The sequence below is a fragment of the Ochotona princeps genome, chromosome 21 (genome assembly GCF_030435755.1).
Source record: "Ochotona princeps isolate mOchPri1 chromosome 21, mOchPri1.hap1, whole genome shotgun sequence".
NCBI classification, from domain to species: domain Eukaryota; kingdom Metazoa; phylum Chordata; class Mammalia; order Lagomorpha; family Ochotonidae; genus Ochotona; species Ochotona princeps.
The window spans coordinates 24,626,975-24,651,367 of record NC_080852.1 but is presented as its reverse complement, the minus strand read 5'-3'; the positions used below and the strand labels follow the sequence as shown (position 1 = coordinate 24,651,367).

Below are 24,393 nucleotides of genomic sequence, written 5' to 3'. Positions count from 1 at the left end.
GAATGTCCTCTTTTAAAAGTTACTACAATCTAGATATTTGGGGAGTACAAGGTGACCTCCTGGGATTCTTTGTGGCTTGCTTGCCAGGCACCTAATGCTGAGCACCCAGGCTCAGGAGGCTACAGGGGCAGAGATGCTGGCATGGGTCGTTTCACCTTGCTAGACGCCCAGCTCAGGGCAGCATGGAGCCCACCTGCTGAGCTGTGCCAAGTGAACCCCTCTAGGCTCACACAGAGCCCTGAGGAGGGAGTGCTATGAGTCTGCAGGCTGGGGCATCTCTGTGCTCCACTGTGGTTTGGTTTCTCCCAGCCACAGGGTGAGGCCAGCATGGGCATGTCACAGCTGCCTGTACTTCTTGTGACCAGAGAGCAGGGAGACAAACCATCACACTGTGTGCTTTCAGGATTCCCCAGGGAAAGTTTAACCTCTGCCGAGAACCAGCTCTCGGCCCTTAGCGCTAGCTTGTAGCTTTCTGTCGTCCAAAAATTCCAGCCGTGTCTTTGGCAGGGCCAGTGCCTGCACCCAGGCTGACATATTCTCTCCATGTTCCTTCTGGGCTGACTGGGCGGTGAGGATCCCAAGGCAGGGGAACCTTTCCTGGGGAGAGGCTGTCAGCATGGAGCTTCCTGGGCTAAGATCTGCCCCACCACGCTCCTGGAGGGTGGAGGTGGCCCTGACTGCTCAGATCTAAGCCACGCTGCACTGAGGATTCTGGGTCGGGTTTGCAGAACTGTCCATGGAGATACAAGCCAAGCTTGCCCTCATCTTTGCTACTTCCTGGCTGCTGAGGAACTGAGGTGATGTGGTTGTGAGAGGGCTTGAACTTCAGAGTAAGCCCACAGGTCACCTTCTCACTTGTCCTACTCAGAGTCTGGCCGTCCCTCACTTGGGGCTGTTTTCTGACCCCAAGTCAGTAGGCTGGGCTGCTAGGAGAGCAGCTCTCACTGGGACCTGGGCTTCACGCAGACTGAAGCCAGAAGTACACTTGGTAAAATGCCATAAAAGCCAAAGGAAAGAAAATAAGGAGAGTATTTTTCTTTTCTTTTTTTTTTTTTTTAAGATTTATTTATTTTTATTACAAAGTCAGATATACAGAGAGGAGGAGAGACAGAGAGGAAGATCTTCCATCCAATGATTCACTCCCCAAGTGAGCGCAGCGGCCGGTTCTGCACTGAACCGAAGCCAGGAGCCAGGAACCTCTTCCGGGTCTCCCACACGGGTGCAGGGTCCCAATGCTTTGAGCCATTCTCAACTGCTTTCCCAGGCCACAAGCAGGGAGCTGGATGGGAAGTGGAGGCGCCCATATGGGATCCCGGGGCGTTCAAGGTGAGGACTTTAGCCGCTAGGCCATGTTGCCGGGCCCAGGAAAGTGTTTTTCTAATCCTGGAGTGGAGAGGAGGCACTGGAAGTCATAAAGAGAATGACAGGCTAAATAATGTAGATCCAAGGTCCCTGTGTTAGGAATGCCACCGCAACAAAGAGATGAGGCCACCCACAGCAGGTGCTGCGTTAGCCAGCAGCCAACCGCTGAGTAACTACGACGTACAGATCACAGGGCAGACAAACAAGCCGAGAGAAAAGCAGTGAAGGGAACACCTTGTCCTGTAAACATGTACACGGCCTGGCCTGGCTTGGTGGCAGCGATGGCCCCTGAGCTGGGGGAGGGACATGCGACCTCCATCTGCACCTGTTTCCCGGAGGCCTCTTAGCTGCCATCTGTCCGTTAGTTACAGCTCTCACCTGGGGGCTGGAGGGGGGGCCTTGGCAGCATGGAAGTGCGGAGGCCACTGCTGTGTGCACAGAGCCGAGTGTGTGTTGGTGACTTCGCTTGTTTCTAGCCCTGTGGGATGTAGTTTGGGGGCACAGCCCTCAGCCACCTCAGGAGTCCTGCATCTGTGGAGCAGGACTAGAGAGAGCAGCTTCCCCTTACGCGGGGAGGAGAGGATTCAGTGACATGTCTCCATCATAGCATTTAAAAAGGCCAGGAGGGGACCTGGTGAAATCCTCACCTTGCACGTGCCCGGGATCCCATGTGGGCACCGGTTGGTATCACAGTTGCTCCACTTCCCTTCCAGCTCCTGCTTGAAGCCTGGGAAAGCAGTAGAGGATAACCCAAAGCCTTGGGACCCTGCACCTGCATGGGAGACCCGGAGAAGGCTTCTGGCTCCTGGTTTCTGATTAGCTCAGCTGCAGCTGTTTTGGCCACTTAGGTAGTAAACCAACAGATGGAAGCTCTTTTCTCTGTCTCTTCTCTGATCTGCCTTTCCAATAAAAATAAATAAATACTACTATTACTACTACTAATAATAATAAGATCATGAGGGCAGGTAACTGCCCTATTAGATGTCAGTGCTTAAAGGGGCTGGTGCTGTGGCATAGTGGGTGCTGGGACGTTTGCTACAGTGCCAATGTCCCAGATGGGCACCAGTTCAAGTTACAGCTATTCCACTTCTGATCCAGCTCCCTGCTGATGCACCTCGAAGAGCTTCAGAATATGGTCCAAGAATGTGGGTTCCTACACCCATTTGGGAGACCAGGAAGAAACTCCTGGCTCCTGGCTTCAGTCTGGTCTAGCCCTGGCTGTTGTGACTATTTGGGAAGTGAAGCAGCAGATGGAAGATCTCTGTCTATCTCTGTCTCTCCCTTTGCCTGAATTCTGCTTTTCAAATAAATCTTAAAAAAAGAAAAAGAGATAGTGATTGACAGCCCTACATTCGCTTTAGAAGTGCCTGGGCTGGTGTTCCCCCTCCACTTCCTGCTCATATGCACCCTGGGAGACAGTGGTGATGGCTCCTAATTGTCCCTGTCGCTTGTATGGGGGCCAGACTGAACTCCCAGCTCACCTCCAGCCTGGCCCAGCCCAAGCTCTGCTGGGCGTTTAGGAGTGAACAGGTCGTTAGGAACTGTCTCAAAAACATGAAAGTAATTAGTTTTGTAAAGGGACTTCAAAATGAAAGATAAATATGGAGGGGTGGGAGAATATAATGAAAAGAAAATCCTTTCCCACCTCTTTGCTGTGGCCCTGGGCTAAGCAGGAAAAGACCAGGTGTCTGCTCTTGGCTGAGAAAGGAAAGGGCTGTGGTTAGGGAGGCTGCTCCACAAGCACCTTCTTCCTGCCAGCCTGGTGGCAGACAGGGCTTCTGGTGCCATGCCCCCTCCCAGGGACCCCCAGAGCCCGGCCAGGGAGCTGCCGGCCCTCTGGTACCTCAGCTCCTACCGGTATGGCCTTGGAGAAGCCACATGTTCATGTACCTCACCTGCATGAGGAGGCCTTTCAGATAGCTGCAGAACCAGGTGGCGGTGTTGCCCTCCCCAAGCCGCTGCCTTGTTACAGGTGGTCTCTATGCCGTTTTGTCTGTGACTTTAGAAGCTGGCCCTGGGGCCTGGCAGTGTGGCCTAGCGGCTAAAGTCCTCACCTTGAACGCCAGGATCCCATATGGGCACCGGTTCTAATCCCGGCTGCTCCACTTCCCATCCAGCTCCCTGCTTGTGGCCTGGGAAAGCAGTCGAGGATGGCCCAATGCTTTGGGATCCTGTCCCCATGTGGGAGACATGGAGGAAGTTCCTGGCTCCTGGCTTCGGATCGGCACAGCACTGGCCATTGCACTCACTTGGGGAGTGAATCATCGGATGGAAGATCTTCCTCTCTGTCTCTCTGTGTATCTGACTTTGTAATAAGAATAAATAAATCTTAAAAAAAAAAAAAAAAACAAAACCCAAGAAGCTGGCCCTGCAGGCACGGAGAGCAGGGCATACGCCAGCTCAGCAGCGGGCAGGGGAGGCTTTGTAATGGTGGCTTGTGTTTCCCCTGCAGGAGATCAACGGCATCACCGCAGCACTGGCTGAAGAGCTCTTTGAAAAAGGTACGTGACCACAGGCCGTGGGGGTGCTGGCCCAAGTCACTTCACCCTGCTAGACACCCAGGAGCCAGGGCAGTGCAGAGACTCCTGCAGAGCTGCTGAGCTGCTGGGCTGCCCTCGGATCTGGGTTGTCCTCTGCAAACAGGCTGAGCTTGCTCAGGTCCTGCCACGTGGCCTCGGAGCAGCAGCCAAGCGCCCTGATGCTTGCTTGGCCCAGCCATGGTGCCTGCCCTCCAGAGCCCTCGGCACAGGCAGGAACTTGCTTGAGGCTATGTGGCTAGAAGGAGAATGAAGAGCTGGTCAGTCGACCTCTAGAGCCCTCCTGCTCCAGGGCGGCTCTGCAGGCCTGTGCTTGACCTCTGCAGTCGCCATGCAGGGCTGTCACTCAGGTCGCTGTCTCTTAGCAGCCACGTTCTGTCCTGGTGCCTTAGCTCCTGACTTACCTCTCTTCTTACGGTAGCCATGCTGACCACAGAGTCCTGCGGCCCTTCGCTTCCCTGTCCGCACAGGTCCAGGGTTGCCCTGTTCCCCATGTGAGCCAAGAAGACATCTGCTCCTGTGTGCCTAGGACCAGGGCTTTGTCCTGCCTGGTTAGGTGTGCATAATAGGTGTTTGCCAGCTGCTTGGTGGTTGTTGCTCTGCTGGGCAGTGGTGGCCTGAAAGGTAGGCCAGGGCTGGGCGCTCATCTTTCCGGGCGCTGCTGTTGCAGGCGAGCAGCTCCTGGGGGCTGGTGAGGTCTTTGCCATCCGGCCCCTGCAGCTCTACGCAGTCACCCAGCAGCTGCAGCAGGGAAAGCCCACGTGTGCCAGCGGGGATGCCAAGACTGACCTGGGCCACATCCTGGACTTCACCTGTCGCCTTAAGTATCTTAAGGTAAAGCTGTGGCCATTCAGCTGGCGCACGGCCGACATGGGGCCACCAGGTCCCTGGCCGGCTGCGTGTCTGGGAGACCATGGCAGGGCCTGAATGAGTTTTCGTGGCGCAGTGCTCCTAGTTGTGGGCACCAGGGGGCGGCTGTCACCAGCATTCCTTAGCACAATTTGTGGAAAGTAGAAGTGGACACAGCTTGGGGCTCAGCAGCTGCTGTGGCACTTCCCTGTGACTGTGGCAGGGGCTGTTGCAGCAGTTCCCCATATCCAAGTTGTACCTTTGGCCTCAGGTTTCTGGCACAGAAGGGCCTTTTGGAACCAGCAACATTCGGGAGCAGCTCCTGCCATTTGATTTGTCAATCTTCAAGTCTCTACGTCAGGTGGAGGTAAGCCCAGGGTTGGGGGAGGGTTGGTAGGACCGAGCTGTGTGTGGGTGCTGCTCGTTGCTGCCTGCCTGGAAGTAGAACGTGTTTCTGACACTGGGGTCCTGGTGTAGCCGAGAGGCACTCATGCTCTTGTGGTTGCCACAGTTGGCAAGGAATATCTATCTCCACCAGCCCCTCTGAAGGCAGAGGTGGTCCTCAGTGGGCTCTGTGTCTGCCACAACTGGAGATTGCGCAGCCCCCCCAGGCCTCCCTGGGCTGGAGAGTGGGGCCAGGCAGTGCACGATTCCAGCAGCAGTTGCGAGGTGGTCCTGCTGAGAGCAGCTGATTTTACCTCCAGTTCTGCTGAGGCAGGTGAGCAGAGGGCTGTGTGGGTTCCCTGCCCTCCAGGGCATCATGACTGGGCCCTGCCTTGCGTTACTCACTGCTGAGCTTGTCAGTTGACAAGACCAGCTTTGTCCCCAGTTTTAAAGGAAAGAGGAGTTAGCTGTGAATAATAAAAATGGCTCCAGAACCGGCCTTTGTGAGCATGGCCTTTGTGGTTAGCGCTGAGTCTTATGTGTGATGTTGGCTGGTCTCACCACCTCTGTGAAGTGGGTGCTTCCACTCTCCCGTAACAAGTGGGGCATCTGAAGTAGGGAGACAGGTTTGGCCAGGCTGCAGGTTCATGAGGGAGAATTGTTCTTGCAGAGCCCTCTTCTGCCTGCAGCATTCCCCATGTATCCTGCACCGCCCCCCTCTGCAGAAAGCTGGGCAGGGAGAGGCAGCCTGAGCTCACAGGCAGTGGCTGGGTGTGTGGTGCTGGGAAGGTGGCTCGGGGCCTTCCGCAGAAGACACCACAGGGCAGCTGAGGCCAGGGATCTGGGAGGCTGGCTCTGGCTGGCACACTCCACTGGAGAGATTCCCCACTTCTCCAGCACAGCTTCCCGCCCCATCCCCCTTCTTGTCTGCCTGCCAGCCCCAAATACCCCTGGCAGAGAATGTGGGGTTCATGGCTTCCTGGGGGTCAAGGAGACCAGATGCCTTTCTTGTGAGACACTGTGCAGAGTGCTAAGTCAGCACGTGTGCTGGGGCAGAGGGACACAGGCTTGAGCTCCCTCAGGGTCGGGGCTTGCCTCCTGCTGTGCGACCACACCCAGGGGCTTCTGTGAGCCATTTTTGACATATGATGTACCCTGTTCCAGATAAGTCACTGTGATGCCAAGCACATCCGAGGGCTGGTCACCTCCAAGCCCAGCCTGGCTACGCTGAGCGTCCACTTCTCGGCCACCTCGATGAAGGTAAGCCTCTCTGCCACCTGCCTGGCACTGTTCCAGGACAGGATCCACTGTGGGCCTGCTGCTGAGGCTGCTGGAGATGAGGCTATGACGCTGTCCCTGGGTCACTGTGCACTTGGCACCCCTGGGGTCTCTATCAGTCAGTGCTGCTCATAGCACGTTTCAAGGAAGAGAGATGCTTTCCCCTCAAAAGGAGAAAGAACACCTCTGGTTTTTGTTTTTTTGTTCTTTAAGAGATATTTATTTTATTGCAAAGTCAGATATACAAGAAGGAGGAGAGACAGAGAGGAAGATCTTCTGTCCATTGATTCACCCCCCAAGTGGACGCAAAGGCCAGAGCTGAGCTGATTCAAAGCCAGGAGCCTCTTCCAGGTCTCCCACACGGGTGCAGGGTTCCCAGTCTTTGGGCCGTCCTCTGCTGCTTTCCCAGGCTACAGATAGGGAGCTGGAAGGGAAGTGGAGCAGCTGGGACATGAACCAGTGCTCATATGGGATCCCAATGTGTTCAAGGCAAGAACTTAAGCCACTAGGCTACTACGCCAGGCCCCACCACTGGTTTTAATGAGCAACTTTGGGATCAGGAGCTGGATGGAAAGTGAAACATCTGGAACATGAACTGGTGCCCATATGGGATCCCAGCACTTATAAGGGGAGGATTTAGCTATTGAGCCATCGTGCAGGATCCTTCCCAGACCGTTATTAGGAGGGAGCTGAAGCAGAATGGAACAGCCCAGACATGAATTGGCACCATATGGGATGCTGGCATTGCCACTATGCCATAAGTGCCAGCCCTGCTTTCTCTCTTTTTATGGATTATACCTCAGTAATGTAATGTAATGTTAAAAAAAAATCTTATCCTGGTAAAGGAAAATGTGAAATGGCGAATTTTTGGACTCACGGTGTTGGATTAAGATTTGGGCATGGGGGCCCGGTGGCATGGCCTAGTGGCTAAAGTCCTCACCTTGAACGTGCCGGGATCCCATATGAGCGCCAGTTCTAATCCCGGCAGCTCCACTTCCCATCCAGCTCCCTGCTTGTGGCCTGGGAAAGCAGTCTTGGACGGCTCAAAGATTTGGGACCCTGCACCCATGTGGGAGATCCGGAAGAGGTTCCAGGTTCCTGGCTTTGGATTGGCGCAACACCAGCCGTTGAATTCGCTTGGGGAGTGAATCATCTGATGGAAGATCTTCCTCTCTGTCTCTCCTCCTCTGTGTATATCTGAGTTTACAATAAAAATAAGTAAATCTTTAAAAAAAAAAAAAAAGAAGAAGCTCCTGGCTCCTGGCTTCGGATCAGCTCAGCACTGGCCGTTGCAGTCACTTGGGGAGTGAATCATTGGACAGAAGATCTTCCTCTCTGTATATCTGACTTTATAATGAAAATAAAGTAAATCTTAAAAAAAAAAAAAAGATTTGGGTATGGTGAAGTCTTTCTGCGGTTGCTGATGGGAAGGATGAAGCTGTGTGCAGGCCAGGGCGCCCCAGACCCTGCCCGCAGCCTGGCTGAGAAGCCTGAGGCGGACCATAGGGAGAGCAGAGCTCTTGCCTGGAAGTCAGGGGCGGGGAGGAGGAGCTGTGGGTACCGGAGGGAGGCTTCCTTCCCTGCCCGTGGTCCCTGGGCCCACCGTGCGACCCTCACTCAGCATTGTTTGGTTTTATGCCTGTTCATGCGGAGACGTCATCGGGAGCTCTGAAAGCACAGTTGCCTGGCAACCCCTTGGCTCTGACCTTCAGCTTGGAGAGTGAAGCCGACATAGGCATCCCTGTGCAGCCAGGGGCCCAGGTGGCCTTGAGGCGCTGGCCCCTAGGCCGGCCAGGCCTATCGCAGTGGCTGTTGGTTTGCTGAGCCTTGCAGTTATTTCACAACTGTGGACAGAAACATGAAACCAAGTCCCGCTTTCATGCAAGTTTACTTCCACAAGCTAAATATGCTCCAGCCCTTCCTTAAATTTTGCAACAATCGTGTTCCCAGTGAGGGGTTGCGTCAGGGCCTGAGTATGGTGCTCAACAGATGTTCTTATGCAGGAAGTCCTTGTTCCTGAAGCCTCGGAGTTTGAGGAGTGGGAACCAGAAGGCGTAGGCCTGGAAGGCCCCGTGACTGCCATCATCCCCACCTGGCAAGCTCTGACCACCCTCGACCTGAGCCACAATAGCATCTCCAAGATCGACGAGTCTGTGGTAGGTCCCCTCAGCGCAGCACCGGGCACGCCTCAGGCCTGAGCAAATCCCCAAGCACAAGGCTTTAATTTGGCTTTTTACGAAAGGTCCTGTCTCCAGTGCTCTGTGCCTTGCCTGCAATTTCTACATTAATTTCAAAACAGGCTTAGTTAAATTCAAGCAATACTGAAGATTAAATGGAGTGTGTTAGTAACCATGTAAATGTTTGAGAAATGGGCCGACAAAGTGATGACATTTCCTTCCAAGGCCAGGCTCCCTATGCTGGCTATGATTCGGCCACTTGTTCTGCTTCCAGAGGCCAAGTGTGTGCCAACAGTGGATGTTGCTCCGCACCGGGCGCTGTGTGCCTCTTTGGAGCACTGTTGGGAGGACCGTGGGAGGTGTTCCATCAGTAGCCCTGCAGGGTTGGCCAGGTGCAAATTTGTGTCACCCGCCATGCTGTTGGGAGCCACCGGCCTTGTGCAGGGCCTGCAGAGGGTGCAGCCTCCTTGGGTAACATCCGGTGTTCCTTTCTTTCTCCAGAAACTGATCCCCAAGATTGAGTTTCTGGACCTGAGTCACAATGGGGTGCTGGTTGTGGACAATCTACAGGTAACGTCTGGGAGCCAGTTCTGCCTGCAGGTGCTCCCTGTGGGGATTGGGAGGGTGGTTGTTCCCTGGGGTTTAAAACGGAAGGGCAGAGGCCACTGGCTTCCCTCTGGGCTCCCAACAGTGTGACGGGTGACTGCTGATCTGGTTCTAAGAACACGAGACGTTGAGCCAGTACCAGCTGGGCCCTGACCAGCTGGTGCCCCTCCACCCTGCAGTGGACAGCTGCCTTTCAGTGCTCACCTGTCTGGGCACATGCAGGGGAGCGGGGGGGAGCGAGCAGCCCTGTCCTCCAGTTTGCATCAGCCCCCTTGCCTTGGAGAGCTGACCTGACCTGCTGACCCTGTCCTCCATGCTGCCGCAGCACCTGTACAACCTAGTACACCTGGACCTGTCTTACAACAAGCTGTCCTCCTTGGAAGGCGTCCACACTAAACTGGGGAACATCAAGACTCTCAACCTGGCGGGCAACCTGCTGGAGAGCCTGAGTGGCCTGCACAAGTTGTACTCGCTAGTCAACCTGGACCTCAGTGACAACCGAATCGAGCAGGTGAGCTGCATACCCCCAGGACCCTCAATAAGAGTATGGCGGTTCCCTGCCCTTTGGAAAGACTGTCGGGCCTGCTGTGGGCTGCGAGAAGGGTCCAGATGAGCGGCATCTGTCCCCTGCAGATGGAGGAGGTCACGAGCATAGGCAGCCTGCCGTGTTTGGAGCGTGTGGCCCTGTTGAACAACCCCCTCACCATCATTCCCGACTACCGGACCAAGGTGTTGGCACAGTTCGGAGACAGGGCTTCTGAGGTAAGCCCGGGCAAGGTGCTGTCTGTGTGGGTGGACCTGGATAGGTATCTGCTCTTGTACCCTTGCCTCCTTCAGAAGGGCCTTTCACCCCTCTCTTGTGGAATCTGGGACTGGCAAACCTTCCCCGTACCCCCTCTACCGAGCTGCTTCAGGCTAGGAGGGCACCCTGGAGCAGACACAGGCGTGGGCCTTGGAGAGCCTCTCACAGGCGTGGGCAGGGAGAGCATCGCCTGTGAGAGGTATCATTGACTCAGAGCAGAAAGAAGAGACTGGGGGATATTGTGTTTCCTGGATGGCTTCTTGAAGAGTGTGGGGTGCTCCAAGATCCTTTGCTGTGGCTACCCCTGTTTCCACACCACCCAGTCAGGGCCTTGGCCTTGCCCACCCACGGCAGGTCCACACATCCTTTGACCAGGCCTTGGACCCTCTCTTTTCCCCAGATTCCAAACCAGAAGATACCCAGGAGTCTGTATCCCACCCAGCCCCGTTATATCCCCCCTTGCCGTCACCAAGATGGTCTTGCTGAGACGACATACCTGCCTTCCTGCAGGCCTCGAGAGCCACTGTGACCCTGTAGCATCGGGACCTGCCCTCACCTGACCATATTGCCTTACCCCAGTGCCTGCTGCATTTGCAGGTTTGGGCCCTGCTGTGCCCTGTGTCCTGACACCAGCTCCCCTGCCCAGAGGCCCCAAGTACTCTTGCTCTCTGACCGTTGGTGCTGTGCCCATAACTGGGGGCTGAGTTCTGGTCACCCCACCCCCTCGCACAGCCACTTGAGAGGTTGCTGGGAGGACTCTTGGGGACAGTGATGCCCGGAGCACCTGCACCAGTGGTAGGGAGGCAGCCTTGGTTTCCTGCATCCTCACAGGGCCTGGCTCATGCCTCAGTGGGACCCACCACCTTCCTCTTGCCTTGCTTGCCGGCCCTGTGCTGAGAGCCACTTTGTGAATACCATAGGTCTGTCTGGATAACACAGCGACCACAGAGAAGGAGCTGGACACTGTGGAAGTGCTGAAAGCAATTCAGAAGGCCAAGGAGGTCAAGTCCAAACTGAACAACCCAGAGAAGAAGGTGAGTTCCTGTGAGGGTGCTGGTCCTTACGTGGTGGAGTGATCACGACCCATGCCAGCTCTTCTCAGGAGAGTTAGTCACCGGGCCACTCCGAGAGACAGGCAAGACCTCCTCCCCTCTTCACCTGTCAGTTGGACACATTGGGCCACTCCCCTCTTGCATTCCTGGCCTTGTGGGATCTGTTCTTCCTGGGCTTCCTGCCCCAGCTGATTCAGGTGTTTCCCACAGGTGGGTGAAGACCCCCGGCTCAGATCCAGTGGTTCGCCTCCCACCATGATTCCTGCCTCTGCCTCTCTACCCCAGCCCATCCTCTCCAACAAAGGTATCATGTCTGTGTCTTGCTCCTAGTGGAGCCACACAGCCTTGCCTGGGCCCCTCACTGCCGGCACTTGCTCCCTAGCTGGTTGGCCAAAGGGAGGGTGGTGCTGTCTGCACGCTGATTCCTCAGGCGGCTTGTGGCCCTGGGCATGGGTGCTTGGCTGATATCGGCTGTTTGCTCAGTGAGGACCCCCGGTTGATCTGATGCCCACAGCCAGTTCCTCTGTATAGGAGACTTGGGGAGGGGGTCTGGGGGCTCCAGACTGTCCTTAGAACGGTCCTGGGCTGTGAGCCGCCCAGGCCCCGTCCCCCAGGCAGCTGGCCAGGTCAGCTCCTGCCTGGCCAGAGCCAGCCGAGCCCACTTGCCTAACCAAGTCTGGTGGCCCCATTGCTGGGGGGAGGGGGGCTTTCTTTTGTCACTGCCTTCTCTCTATGGCTCTTGTGATACTAGAGAACATTGTGCTTATGGGACCAGGATGGGGTTCTTTGTCCCCATGGTCCCACGAAAGACCAGTCCATTCCTGAGCCTGCTGTCTTAGCATTTTCAAAGGACTTTCACCTCTGAACCCAGGCATCCTCGGAGATGAGTGAGTGACGCAGGTGCCGTGAGCGTGTCTGCTGGCCCGGCCCCCATGCAAGAGGGGAGGTTGTGTGGTCCTGAGTGGAGCTGAGGCTCGGGACGTACAGGGAAGGACGGCGCCCGCCCCGGCTCCCGGAGACGCAGCATTTGTGTGAGGTGTGGGGAAGACAGGTGGACCCTTACCATCCCTGAGCTGGCAGCCCCGCAGGTGGGGATTCTGTCTTCAAGGGATGAGGTCCTGGGACGGAGAGGTGAAATCTCACTGCTGGTAGCCCCCAGCTATGACATGAGAGCCGCAGGAGGAAGAGGAGAAGGAAAGGGAGAGACAGCGTGCTGTCAGGGAGAGAGCTGGGCAGGAGGCAGAGCTGCCCTACGTCCCTCTGTGAAGGCAGCAGGCCTGACCCAGAGCAACATGCCAGGTTGCCCGCCAGGAGACACAGAGACGCTGGCCTGGGAGGTGACCCTGAGCCTTTGTGGGGCTGTCCACTGGGCATGTGGGGGCATGATGTTTGCATAAGAGGAGAGGAAGTTGGTGTTGCTGTGAGCCACAGCCTCCTTGGCCCGCACAGCCCGGAGGCCACTGAGGCCTGGGGTAACCTGGGGCCTCCCGGCTGGGGCTACAGTGAGCCTCCATCTGTCTGGCGAGTCAGTGAGGTGAGCAAGGATGACAGCACGCCGGTGAAGAGCAGACCTGTGCGGGCACCGGCCCGGGCCTCAGCTCCCTCTCTGCACTGCCAGGCCGCCCTGGGGACTCTGTGCAGGGTGGCCCCCCAGAGCCTGTCTCCTTCCCTGGCCACTGTGGTGAGACACTGTGTCTTCTAAATAAAGCTGCACTGGATGTCCATGTGTGCACAGCGCTTTCCTTTGGGGGAGGAACAGCCAAAGTCAGACCCTTGTCACTACCCTCCTGTTGTCCCCATCCCATCTGCCTGCTGCATGACCCCTATGACCACTTGTTTGTACAGGCCATGGGCCAGGAAGGAAATAGATAGACTGTCCCTGCCACGTTCCCTCATGTCCAGCAGGGCTCGGGAGGGCAGTGGCAAGGAAGTGGTGATGGGCCAGGCATCCCCAGTCCTGCGTGGCTGGAAGGGAGCTCTCATGTGTGGGAGTGTCAACCGTGCCTACCAGCACCTGCCACTCCCAACCAGACTCAGAGAGGCTGTGCTTGTCCCTCAGCCAGGCTCTTGGGGCCTGTCTGAGAGAAACATCAAGCCAGCCCTGGGCCCCTGGCCATCACAGGAACCGGGAGCCAGGGGTCAGAGCCTGGGAGCGTCACGACCCGTGGGCACTGATGTACAGAATGCAGGGGCTGTGGAGATAGTTAGAAGCAGCCTGGGGTGCCCAGTGAGTCTGTCCGATGTCCTGGCTGTGTGACCTTGAGCAAGTCGCAGCTTCTCTGAGAGCTTACCCCACTCTAGTGAGTGTATCCTACCTTGATGGGCCCAGGTGCACATGTCTCTTCCTGTGACTCTGAAGTTGAGATGTGTCTGTGGTGCCTCTTAGTTGCCAGCTGGGATTCCTGATAGAGTCCTGGCAGAACCTTCCAGTGAACAACTGCTGCTAAGACCAAGATGATGCCACACCCACACATCTTAGATTTGCTAGACCATGGCAAATAAGCAGAGGTGTGTGTGGCCCCTTGGGCTTGCTCTGGGCTTGATGGACGTATCAGGAGATATCCATGTCCCACTTTCTTTATGAGGGTCCAATAGCCAGGCCAGTGCCTCTGAGGGCTCCCAGACTGAGACTGAACCATGTCTTTGGGAGTCTGGATTCTAGCAGAGCAGAGGAAGGCCGGCTCGTGGGGCACCCTCCGTGCACAGCTCTGCTTCTTGCTCTCCCTACCCTCATAGCTCCTACCACTTCACTCTGGGAAGTGTTGGTCTGGGCTGCCTGCCTGCCTCTGGGCATAGGATCTGCAGGGGTTGTGTGAGTCTTCCTGTCCTGGGTAGTAGCTGAGCTGTGCCAGGGTCCCTAGGCCTGTTGGCTTTTGGGAACGCTAGTCATTTTGTTGGCCACTAGGACAGGACAGCATGATGGGAAAACTGGACTGTGGTGGTAGCCCAGGGCCTCTTCTAGAGCCAGCGACCGTTCAGGCATGCGATAAAGGCCCTTACCCTCGCCAGCCTGGGTGCCCTCTGGAATGACAGGTCCAGACAGGCTGTTCACTGACAGCCTCAGCGGAGCCTAGGAACCCTGTAGGTTTCCAGGTGCATGAGTCACAGCACCACTGTCTGGGGTGGCCCAAGTAGCTTAGTGACGTGATGCGTAAGGGGTAGGCCCTGCAGTTGAGGCCAACCAGGGGCTGGGGTTGCCTTTGCTAGGGGCTGCTGCAGGAGCAGCCACCTCTAAGGGTCTTGATGTACGCGTCAGCAAACTGCTCTCCCTGAAGTGGCCAACTTGCACTGTTGGGCCTGTCCCTGCCCCTTAAGGCCAGGCCAGCCCCAGGACCCTGCTCCTTTGGCAGAGCAGGACGCAGCTTGCCTTTGTGTGTGTACCCGGGAGGGCAAATGCATCATGATATAGTCATGCCATACCATGCTCTTACGTGTCCTGAGTCTCTTAGTAGGGTTTCCAACTGCTCCCTGATATATAAGAGCTTTCACGGGGTACAAGACACAACCTTTGTCAAACACACACAGCACTGGTTTCCATTGTGATTTATCTTGCTTTGAAAAGTGTGTTTGGCAGTTACATTTTTATGTATTGTCACACATGTCACTTTCTTCCTTCACAGTGACGTTCTGAAAGCCACTCCCTCAACCGAGATTAGATAAGCGGGCACGGGTTGGTTCCTTGAGTTATTTTAAAGTGTCAGATTCATGTGTGCTTCCCTACCCCGCTGTGGCCGGGTCTTGGGGTCCAGCTAGCCCCTGGCTGTGTCAGGAGCCTTGAGGGCCCAGTTCCAGTTGTTGAACATCTGCTCTCCCACCCCACCCCGCCCCTCCCGTCCACCCCCCGCTTTCTCCAGGAATCATGTTCGTGCAGGAGGAAGCCCTGGCTAGCAGCCTGTCATCCACCGACAGCCTGACTCCCGAACACCGGCCCATCGCCCGGGCATGCTCTGACTCCCTGGAGTCCCTTCCTGCGGGACAGGTAATGCCCTCCTGCAGACACTGGGGACCTCCGCTGAGGGTGAATGCGGCAGGACATGGTCTTGCTGCAGTGCTCTTCTCTTGCGTGAGGCACCTCGGTTGACCCGGCCAGAAAGGGTCTGTGCTGAGCACCCTCACCCTGTCCTGGTAGACAGGAGCAGGCAGTTCTCCCTGATGGAGGTCCTGGGCGGATGGAGGCAAGTGACCCCTGAGTCCCTGCCTCTTAGCCCTGCTGGAGCCACTCTGTCCTTGCTATATGCTGCCCTGCTCGTCTGGGATGCATTATGACTTCCTGTGTGCGTGCAGGCGTGGCCTGTTGCCCGCACCTCCCACCAGCCCCACACTGTGCTACAGTCCTGACTTAGTGATGTGGGGGTAGTGTACAGCCACCATGTCTGCAAAAGGGCCTCAAACCCTAGCTCTATCTCTGCTGCTGAGACCACTGGGAAGGTCTGGCCAGGGTTGTACCATCTCTGCCTATTGCATCTGCTGCTGGCCAGTTAGGGCTAGACCAAGTTGGTGAAGTACCCACTGGGACCCAGGGTGACACAGCGAGTCCTCAGATGCCAGGTCCTGGAGAGAAGCACCACACTCTCCACTCAGGATTGTGGGGTGACTGGAGTCAGGAGTTTGAGCCCCCTGGGGCTCAATTACTGGGGGTAATTGGACCCATGTACATGTACAGTTTCCACAGAGGGCCCAGCCCCTAGGGAGCACCGGGAAATGGCAGCAGGTGGGACTAACTCTTTTCTCGTCCATCAGGCAGGTCCTGATGAGCTCAGGGACACACCGGGAGCTGTTGGCGGTGCAAGGTAGGGCTGAGGCTGTGCGGAATTTCTTGGGCTGTGGGTGGTGCCCCCAGGTGCAGTTCAGCACTGAGCTGCTCACAGAACCCTGCAGTGCCAGTTCTTCTTTCAGATAGACACAGCCGAGGGGAACACCCATGTGTGTCCATGTCCTCAGCTTTCAGCTTGTGTGCCATGTATTTTGCTGGCCAAGGGATGGCCGACAAGGCTTGGTAGGGCCTGAGAGCTAGACTGACAGGGCTGTTGGAAGAGAATGTGGGTAAGAGTTGCCCATAAGCCCTTATGTACTGCCTCTCTGGCCCTTGGCAGAAGCTGTTTTCTGATTGGTTTTGTGTGCCAGGCTGTGGTGAAACCAGGAACCTGAAATGCACAAGACGTGGTAGTGGGAGGTGAAGTGGGGAGGGTGGGCGGGCGCAGCAGCCAGCCAAGATGCTAGTGTCCGTGCAGAGTGCCTGGGGTTCAAATCCTGGCTCTGCTGTTTGCCTGGCTTCCTGCTAAGACACACCCTGGAGACCCAGAAGGTGCTGCCAGCTCCTGGCCCAGCCCCAGCTGCTGTGGGCATTTGGAGAGTGAAACCAGCAGAAGGAAGATCTCTGATACTCTTTCTGCTTTTGAAGTAAATCAGACAAATCAACCAATTGACAAATGAAAACTCTCAAGGCTGCAGGTTCAGCACATTTGCCTGTCCCTGGAGGGAGCCATTCTCCCTAACTGGGTTCAGGCCTGTGTTCTAGAACTTGTGGGAATCTCTGGAAGACTGACACCTGAGTGGGCATTTGTCCTGGGAATGAGTGCTCTGGCAGGGCTGGCTGCGTGGCTGTGCTCCTCGCCCCTGGGAGTGTGGCCTCTCACCCAGCCCCAGGCCTCCAGCTCCCCTTGTTCTCCACTATGCCTCGTCCTGGTATGGGCTTGACCAACAGGCTCTGCAGGTGGCAAGCAGAGGTGGCCCGTCTACCCCATGCCTCTGACCTGGTCTCTCCCCCTGCACAGTCCTGAGCACGCAGAGCCAGAGGTGCAGGTGGTGCCTGGGTCCGGCCAGCTCATCTTCCTGCCCTTCACCTGCATTGGCTACACGGCTACCAACCAGGACTTCATCCAACGCCTGAGCACACTGATCCGGCAGGCCATTGAGCGGCAGCTGCCTGCCTGGATTGAGGCCGCCAACCAGCGCGATGAAGGCCAGGGTGATGAGGAAGAGGAGGAAGAGGGCGAGCAGGAGGACGTGGCTGAGAATCGTTACTTTGAAATGGGGCCTCCTGATGCCGAAGAGGAGGAGGAAGTGGAGGAGCGTGGCCAGGGGGATGAGGAGGAGGAAGATGAGGAGGAGACTGAAGCTGAGGAGGCACGCCTGGCTCTGGAATGGGCCCTGGGTGCAGATGAAGACTTCCTGCTGGAGCACATCCGCGTCCTCCGGGTGCTGTGGTGCTTCCTGATCCACGTGCAGGGCAGTATCCGCCAGTTCGCCGCCTGCCTTGTGCTCACAGACTTTGGCGTGGCTGTCTTCGAGATCCCACATCAGGAGTCCCGAGGCAGCAGCCAACACATCCTCTCATCCCTGCGCTTCGTCTTCTGCTTCCCGCATGGTGACCTCACCGAGTTCGGCTTCCTCATGCCGGAGCTGTGCCTGGTGCTGAAGGTGCGGCACAGTGAGAACACTCTCTTCATCATCTCGGACGCCGCCAGCCTGCACGACTTCCATGCCGACCTGCGCGCCTGCTTTGCCCCGCAGCACATGGCCATGCTCCGCAGCCCCGTGCTCTATGGCAGCCACACCAGCTTGCAGGAGTTCCTGCGCCAGCTGCTCACCTTCTACCAGGTGGCTGGCGGCTGCCAGGAGCGCAGCCAGGGCTGCTTCCCAGTGTACCTGGTCTATAGCGACAAGCGCATGGTGCAGACCGCCGCCGGGGACTACTCGGGCAACATCGAGTGGGCCAGCTGCACACTCTGCTCTGCTGTGCGCCGCTCCTGCTGTGCGCCTTCCGAGGCTGTCAAGTCTGCCGCCATCCCCTACTGGCTGCTGCTCACGCCCCAGCATCTCAACGTCATCAAGGCTGACTTCAACCCCATGCCCAACCGTGGCACTCACAACTGCCGCAACCGCAACAGCTTCAAACTGAGCCGTGTGCCACTCTCCACAGTGCTGCTGGACCCCACGCGCAGCTGCACCCAGCCTCGTGGGGCCTTCGCCGACGGCCACGTCCTCGAGCTGCTCGTGGGCTACCGCTTTGTCACTGCCATCTTCGTGCTGCCCCATGAGAAGTTCCACTTCCTGCGCATCTACAACCAGCTACGAGCCTCGCTGCAGGACCTGAAGACCGTGGTCATTGCCAAGAGCCCCACTACAGGGGCCAGCTCCCCGAACCCCCAGGGGGATGACCAGCCTGCTCAGGGCAGGGCCAGGTGAGACAGCCTGGTGCATGAGGCCCCAGGGCCATGAGCCTGGCGTGTATATGAACACCAGGCACCTGTGGGTTCTGCGTGGGCTGTGCCCCTTCCTATGGCTTCTCTGCCCTCAGCTGCCTTTGGCGTTGCTCTTGGCTTCCCCAGGCGTGGTGCTGGGCTGCTGTTTGCCTCCCAGTTCCCCAGAGGAGATCGAGAAAAGCTGTCTCTTCCCAGACATGGGTTGGTCCCAGTTCCTGCCACCCACACAGGGTGGGCCAAGAGGCCCCCTACTCTAACTGGCCTGTAGGAAAGCTACAGGCTACAGTGTCCTGATCCCAGGTGGGTGGCTGTGTGGCCCCATCTTGCCCACTCTGTTCTCCTGGGTGAAAACACAGCCTTAACCCCTACCCTCTCAGGGCTCCAGTCCTTGGCTGGGGCTGCAGCCTGCACTCTGCTTCAGGCTTGGCATCTGAGACAACGCCTGGGCTTGCCCTGTTGGTGTGGCACAAAGCCTCTCAGAACCTGCTTGGCTAGCAAGTGGTTGGGAGTGAGCTGTGTGGGTCACCTTACTTCTGGGGCACAAAGAGGCAATGAGTTGATGGTGCTATCCACCCTCCACTTGCCTCCCCACAGGCCCAACCCCTGTTGGCACTGCCCAAGGGCACCCAGCCTCTTCAGCCTGAATCCTATTGCCAGGGGCTGAGCAGCAGCCAGGAGGGTGGCCCTATGTGGCTCTCTGCTGTTGGGGGTCTGCAAGCCACACCTGGTGATGTCTGCTTTGCACCCCCAGCCTGGCTGGCCCTGACCACAGGGCTCTTGAGATCCAACACCCCCTGCTTCGCCCCAGCACAAGGCAGCCCATGAGCTTCTGTGGGTTTTGCCAAGTGTAAGATCAGAGTCCCGGGTTCTCGGAGCTGGACTAAACCCACCTGCAAGGGCAGCCCCCGAAGGACTCCCTCTGAACCTGCGTGTGGCTGTGTCGGCTGCTGGCAGGGACCCGCAACCTCCAATCTGTAAGGTTCTAGGCAGGGTCTGGCCTCATGTCAAGAATAGACTGGCTGCCCAGTGCGGCCACGTGCAGCATGCTGGGTGGGTTGAGGACATCCCAGAGGCACCCGGGTGGCAGTTGGGCTTTTTGCTTTGCGCCAAGCCTTGGGCACCTCCCTTTGTGGTGCTCATGCTTGTGGCATTTCTAACACCATTGCCACCTTCACAGATGAGTTCACGTATGGGCCAAAGCTCATGCCCACAGGTATCCACCTTCCCTGGGCACATCCCTCTGCTCTTTCATCCTCCATTGGAGCAGCTAACCATGCAGTCCCTGGGTGACCTTGTGCACACCACCTTCCTACTGCGAGGTGCATGCTGTGCTGTGTGCCATCCTTGCTGTGTGCTCATGCGATGTTTCTCGGGGATTGGGAAATGCAGCAATGACCGGCAGCCCCAGGAAGCCCCAGCAGAAGCTCCAGCTCCAGTGTTGGCCACAGCCCCAACTGCAGCCACAGCTGCTGCTCCAGTTCCAGGGGAGAAGGCTGAGAGCCCTGCCCAGTACCCAAGCGAGCGCCTAATCCAGTCCACCTCGGAGGAGAACCAGATCCCCTCGCACCTGCCTGTGTGCCCAGCGCTCCAGCACATTGCCAGCCTGTCAGGGCGTGCCGTCATCGAGCTCTTCCACAGCAGCATTGCCGAGGTAGTGCCACGTGGCATGTGCCTGGCTCTTGGGAGAGGTGTGCATACTGTGGGGGTGCTGGTCAGTCCTGAGGTCAGGAGAGTTTGCCCTTCAGTCAACCACTCAGGTCAGAGAGGCCTGAGCTTCCTGCTGTGTGGCATCCAGTCCCAGGGCAAACCTCCATGCCGTTTCCCTTCCTCACGTTCTCCCTCAAGGTTTTGGTGGTGGTAACCGGATGCAGTGAACTGCTCATGGCTCCCCATCCAAGGCTGTGTGTGGGCTGCTCCCCGGGGGGCTGGGGCTGGCACAAGTGGTGTCCGGAAAGCAGTGCCCTGCCAGGCTGCAGCAGCAAGCCCTGCCCTCTGTGCAGGTAGAGAACGAGGAGCTGAGGCACCTGCTGTGGTCATCCGTGCTGTTCTACCAGACGCCCGGACTGGAGGTGACTGCCTGCGTGTTCCTCTCCACCAAGGCCGTGTACTTCGTGCTGCACGACGGCCTCCGCCGCTACTTCTCGGAGCCACTGCAGGGTAGGTGCCAGGGTAAGGGCCCCGAGGCTGGTATAAATGTGCTGTTGGATGCAACAGCGAGGCCTCGGGCAGCCTGTGTTCTTCAGGACCCAAGCCTGTGTTCTTCAGGACCCAAGCCTGTGGTCTGAAGCCCAAGGCTGCACAGGATAGGAAGCCTGGCCTGTGTGCAACTGGTGGCCAGCCCTGGGGGACTACATCCTTACTGGCCATTATGCAGACCTATGCCCCGTGGCTCTCCCACCCAGCCATGGCCACCTCCACTGCTTTGTCCCTGTGGCAGATTTCTGGCATCAGAAAAACACTGACTACAACAACAGCCCCTTCCACATCTCCCAGTGCTTTGTACTGCGGCTCAGCGACCTGCAGTCTGTCAACGTGGGGCTTTTTGACCAGCATTTCCGACTGACGGGTGAGTGACTGGCTGTGCTTTGTCTTATGGTGATGAAGGACGGTGTCGCCTGTGTCCCCTTCCATGTGTGGCCCTGCTATCCCGGGCAGTTATCTCTCGGCTTGCCGGGCAGGCAGCAGAGGAAACTGCCTCAGGCACTGCTGATGGTGCAGAAACCAGCCCCGGGCTAAGGGCAGGGGCGGGTGCCATGGTCAGAGGCCGAGCAATGGGCCGGCAGGATGTTTCTGAGTCACACTTCCTGGAGAGAGAAAGCTGGGCTCTTTCCCTAAGCCTGCGCGTTCTCTTCCAGAAACATGCCTCAGCCCTTCCTGCTGCAGGAATGGCCACCTCCTCCCCACGCAGGGTCTGCCGGTCTGGGCCAAGCCTTGCTGGGGGCCCCTCCCCGCAGGTGGCTGGGTGGGGGCAGGGCTGAGGACCACCTCTCCTCCCACAGGCTCCTCCCCGATGCAGGCTGTCACCTGCCTGACCAGGGACAGCTACCTGACCCACTGCTTCCTTCAGCACCTCATGGGTGCTCTCTCCTCACTGGAACGCACGCCTGAGCCTGAGCCCGTCGACAAAGACTTCTACTCTGAGTTTGGGAACAAGACCACAGGTACCCTGTCTAGCTCAAACTGCAGGCAGGTGCAGGAGGCATCACAGCACCACTCCCTGCCCCATCACTCCCTGCTGAGCCGGCCAGGGGCCCCATGGGCTTGTCCATGGCTCAGCCTTCGTCCCAGCAGTGCAGGGATCTGTGCTGGGCTGCTGGCCTGGGGGGCTTGTGCCACACTCATGCTGGGGTACCTCGGGCCCCCCGGGCCTGTCTGCAGTTGCAGAGCCTGAGGTGTCTCTCTGCAGGCAAAATGGAGAACTATGAGCTGATCCACTCGAGCCGTGTCAAGTTCACTTACCCCAGTGAGGAGGAGGTTGGGGACCTGACATTCATCGTGGCCCAGAAGACAGCTGAGCCCGAGAAGGCTGAGGACCTCAGCATTCTGCTGTATGTGCAAGCCTTCCAGGTGGGCCCCCTGCCCCCCGGGCGCTGCCGGAGCCCCCTGCGCCCCAAGACCCTGCTGCTAACCAGTGCAGAGATCTTCCTCCTGGATGAGGACTGCATCCACTACCCACTGCCAGAGTTTGCCAGGGAGCCACCACACAGGGACAGGTACCGGCTGGAGGACGGCCGCCGCATCCGGGACCTGGACCGTGTGCTCATGGGCTACCAGACCTACCCACAGGCCCTCACCCTCATCTTTGATGACGTGCAGGGACATGACCTCATGGGCAGTGTGACTCTAGACCACTTTGGGGTGGAGTCCAGTGGCCCGACCAGGGTTGGCCAGGGCCGGGAGGTCCAGTGGCAGGTGTTTGTCCCCAGCGCTGAGAGCCGAGAGAAGCTAATCTCGCTGCTGGCCCGCCAGTGGGAGGCCCTTTGCGGCCGAGAGCTGCCCGTTGAACTCACGGGCTAGTTCGGGCAGCAGCTGCCTGCACTTGTCCTGCCTGGAGCCTCCATGGGGCAAGGAGGCAAGCTTTTCTCATTCCTCTAGAAATGACGTCACTTCCCTTTGGGTACCTCGTCAAGAATGTGAATGTTGTTAGTGGCGTGGCTGGCACCCCATGTGGCCGTGGTCACCTGGTGCCGTGTCTTGTGACTTCGTGTGAACACGTGGCGCTGTGGCTGTGAGCGACTTCCTCACGTCCTTTCCTAAAGTGTCTAGTCCAGTCCTTCGCTGCCGCTGCTGTCATTGTGAATGTTTGCTGCTAATGACGCTGGGAGCAGAATGCACATAGGCGCTGCCACTCGCCTAGTCTCTTGAGGCGTAGGCCTCCCCCAGTCCAGATATGGGGGAGAGCCCTGGGAGACAGGAGCCCACCCCGCCTTCCTGGCCTGGGGGCTGAGAGGGGTGGGAGCAGGGGACCCGGAGCTGCCAGCACCCAGTCTGACTCTTGTGGCCTATTTTGTGTGTCCCAATAAAGCAGATTTGACACAACCCAGGGTTCGCACTTGAAGAGTCACTGCCGTCCCATCCCAGCAGCAGCCCAGGCATGGTTGGCGTGGAAGGGAGGGTGTCCTGGAGCCAGGTACTGGCTGGGATACGCTCAGTCCTGCAGTGCTGTGGCTCTCCCAGGAAGCTGGGCCAAGCAGAAGAGGTGGAGAGAACACTGGGGCACCTCCACACCTGCAGCCTGACCGCTCCTCGGGGCATCCTGTGCCCTGAGCCATCCCCACCTGAAGCCACAGCCTGTAGAGAGTGTGAGGTCCCGAGTCTAGGATTGCTGTGGGCTTTGCTCCCATTCCCACAGCCAGCACACGCCCTCTCCAAGGCTGAGGCGAGGAGGGGCATGGCCAAGCTCGTTCCCAGGCCTGCTTCTGGTCTCCCCTCCCCCGTTTCCCTCCGAGCCAGCAGAGAGGAGACTCAGACCTGGAAAAACCATCCTGAGGGTCTGGAGGAAGGAACAGGACAGCGAAGCAGTCACCAAGGAATGTTCTTGCACTCACATCCCCAGCTGCCACCCAGCCAAGCACCCTCATGCCAAGGAGGGCAGCAGGGTCCAGGCCCCCTTCTCCCCGCCCGGCTACCTGGCGCTGCAGGGCAGGACTAGGGGACTGCACCTGACACCAATGAGCTGAGTGACCTTGGAGGAGCTGAGACCTCAGCCTCAGTTTCCCTAGCAGTAACGGGAGTGAGAGGTCTGCACCCCTTTGTGATTCACGCCACACCTCCGAGCTGGGAACCTCTTAAAATCCCGACTGCTCCCAGCTTGCACACCATCCTGCTCTGCAAGGAGCTGACTGAGGCTCAGCGGTTGAGGCCACTGTTCGCAACACTGGCATCCCGTACCAGAGCTGCTGTACCTCCAATCCAGCTCCCTGGTGCACTGGCCCAGCCTCTGTCATTGCAGTCAGATGTGAAGTCAACGAGTGGATGGAAGAGCTCTCTATCACTCTGCCTTTCAAATAAACAAATATTAAAAACTAAGAACTGGGCCTGGCGCGGTAGCCTAGTGGCTTGCTTGCACCAGGATCCCATATGCACACCGGTGTCCTGACAGCCCCACTTCCCATCCAGCTCCCTGCTTGTGGCCTGGGAAAGCAGTCGAGGACGGCCCAAAGCCTTGGGACCCTGCACCCGTGTGGGAGACCTGGAGGAAGGTCCTGGCTCCTGGCTTTGGATCGGCGTGGCACCAGCTGTTGTGCTCACTTGAGGAGTGACTCATTGGACAAAAGATCTTCCTCTCTGTCTCTCCTCTTCTTTGTATATCTGACTTTGCAATAAAAGTAAATGAACCTTACATATATACATTTAAAAAAAATCTTTAAAAAAATAGAAGTGAGGTCTAGAACTGCTTAATTGGCTAACGTGTGGAGGGGACAGCAGGCAGCTAGTTCAGGTCTGAGAGCTGAAGTCCCTGCGTGTAATGCTGTCCTCGTTCCTGGAGGAAAGCACTGGCTTCACCCAGCGGCTAGTTCGGGGTGGGGTGGGTGTGCCATGAAAATACAGGTAATAAACCCCACATGGGAATTGATGGGAGGATCTTAAAATTTCCAGGTGCCTCCTTGCCTGGGGAAATGCCACCCCCACCTCATCAGA

General features: G+C 57.5%; 1 protein-coding gene across 2 annotated transcripts in view; it reads left to right on the top strand.

Moving 5' to 3' along the window:
* The window catches only part of NISCH (nischarin), a 36,259-nt gene extending 13,468 nt beyond the window's left edge, over nucleotides 1-22,791 (top strand). The window contains exons 4-21 of one of the 2 annotated variants that reach the window (XM_004581528.4): nucleotides 3,815-3,863; nucleotides 4,570-4,733; nucleotides 5,020-5,115; nucleotides 6,297-6,392; nucleotides 8,414-8,566; nucleotides 9,089-9,157; nucleotides 9,519-9,704; nucleotides 9,827-9,955; nucleotides 10,916-11,029; nucleotides 11,258-11,351; nucleotides 14,902-15,026; nucleotides 15,788-15,837; nucleotides 16,822-18,231; nucleotides 19,642-19,903; nucleotides 20,253-20,409; nucleotides 20,690-20,818; nucleotides 21,252-21,413; nucleotides 21,659-22,791. In XM_004581528.4, the coding sequence (XP_004581585.2) occupies nucleotides 3,815-3,863; nucleotides 4,570-4,733; nucleotides 5,020-5,115; nucleotides 6,297-6,392; nucleotides 8,414-8,566; nucleotides 9,089-9,157; nucleotides 9,519-9,704; nucleotides 9,827-9,955; nucleotides 10,916-11,029; nucleotides 11,258-11,351; nucleotides 14,902-15,026; nucleotides 15,788-15,837; nucleotides 16,822-18,231; nucleotides 19,642-19,903; nucleotides 20,253-20,409; nucleotides 20,690-20,818; nucleotides 21,252-21,413; nucleotides 21,659-22,269 (4,056 nt within the window). In that variant the 3' untranslated portion in view covers nucleotides 22,270-22,791. Of the gene's footprint in view, nucleotides 1-3,814; nucleotides 3,864-4,569; nucleotides 4,734-5,019; nucleotides 5,116-6,296; nucleotides 6,393-8,413; nucleotides 8,567-9,088; nucleotides 9,158-9,518; nucleotides 9,705-9,826; nucleotides 9,956-10,915; nucleotides 11,030-11,257; nucleotides 11,352-11,918; nucleotides 12,770-14,901; nucleotides 15,027-15,787; nucleotides 15,838-16,821; nucleotides 18,232-19,641; nucleotides 19,904-20,252; nucleotides 20,410-20,689; nucleotides 20,819-21,251; nucleotides 21,414-21,658 lie in introns of those variants that run through there. The other variant, XM_004581529.4, reaches the window with a different exon arrangement.
* The last annotated feature ends 1,602 nt before the right edge of the window (nucleotides 22,792-24,393 follow it).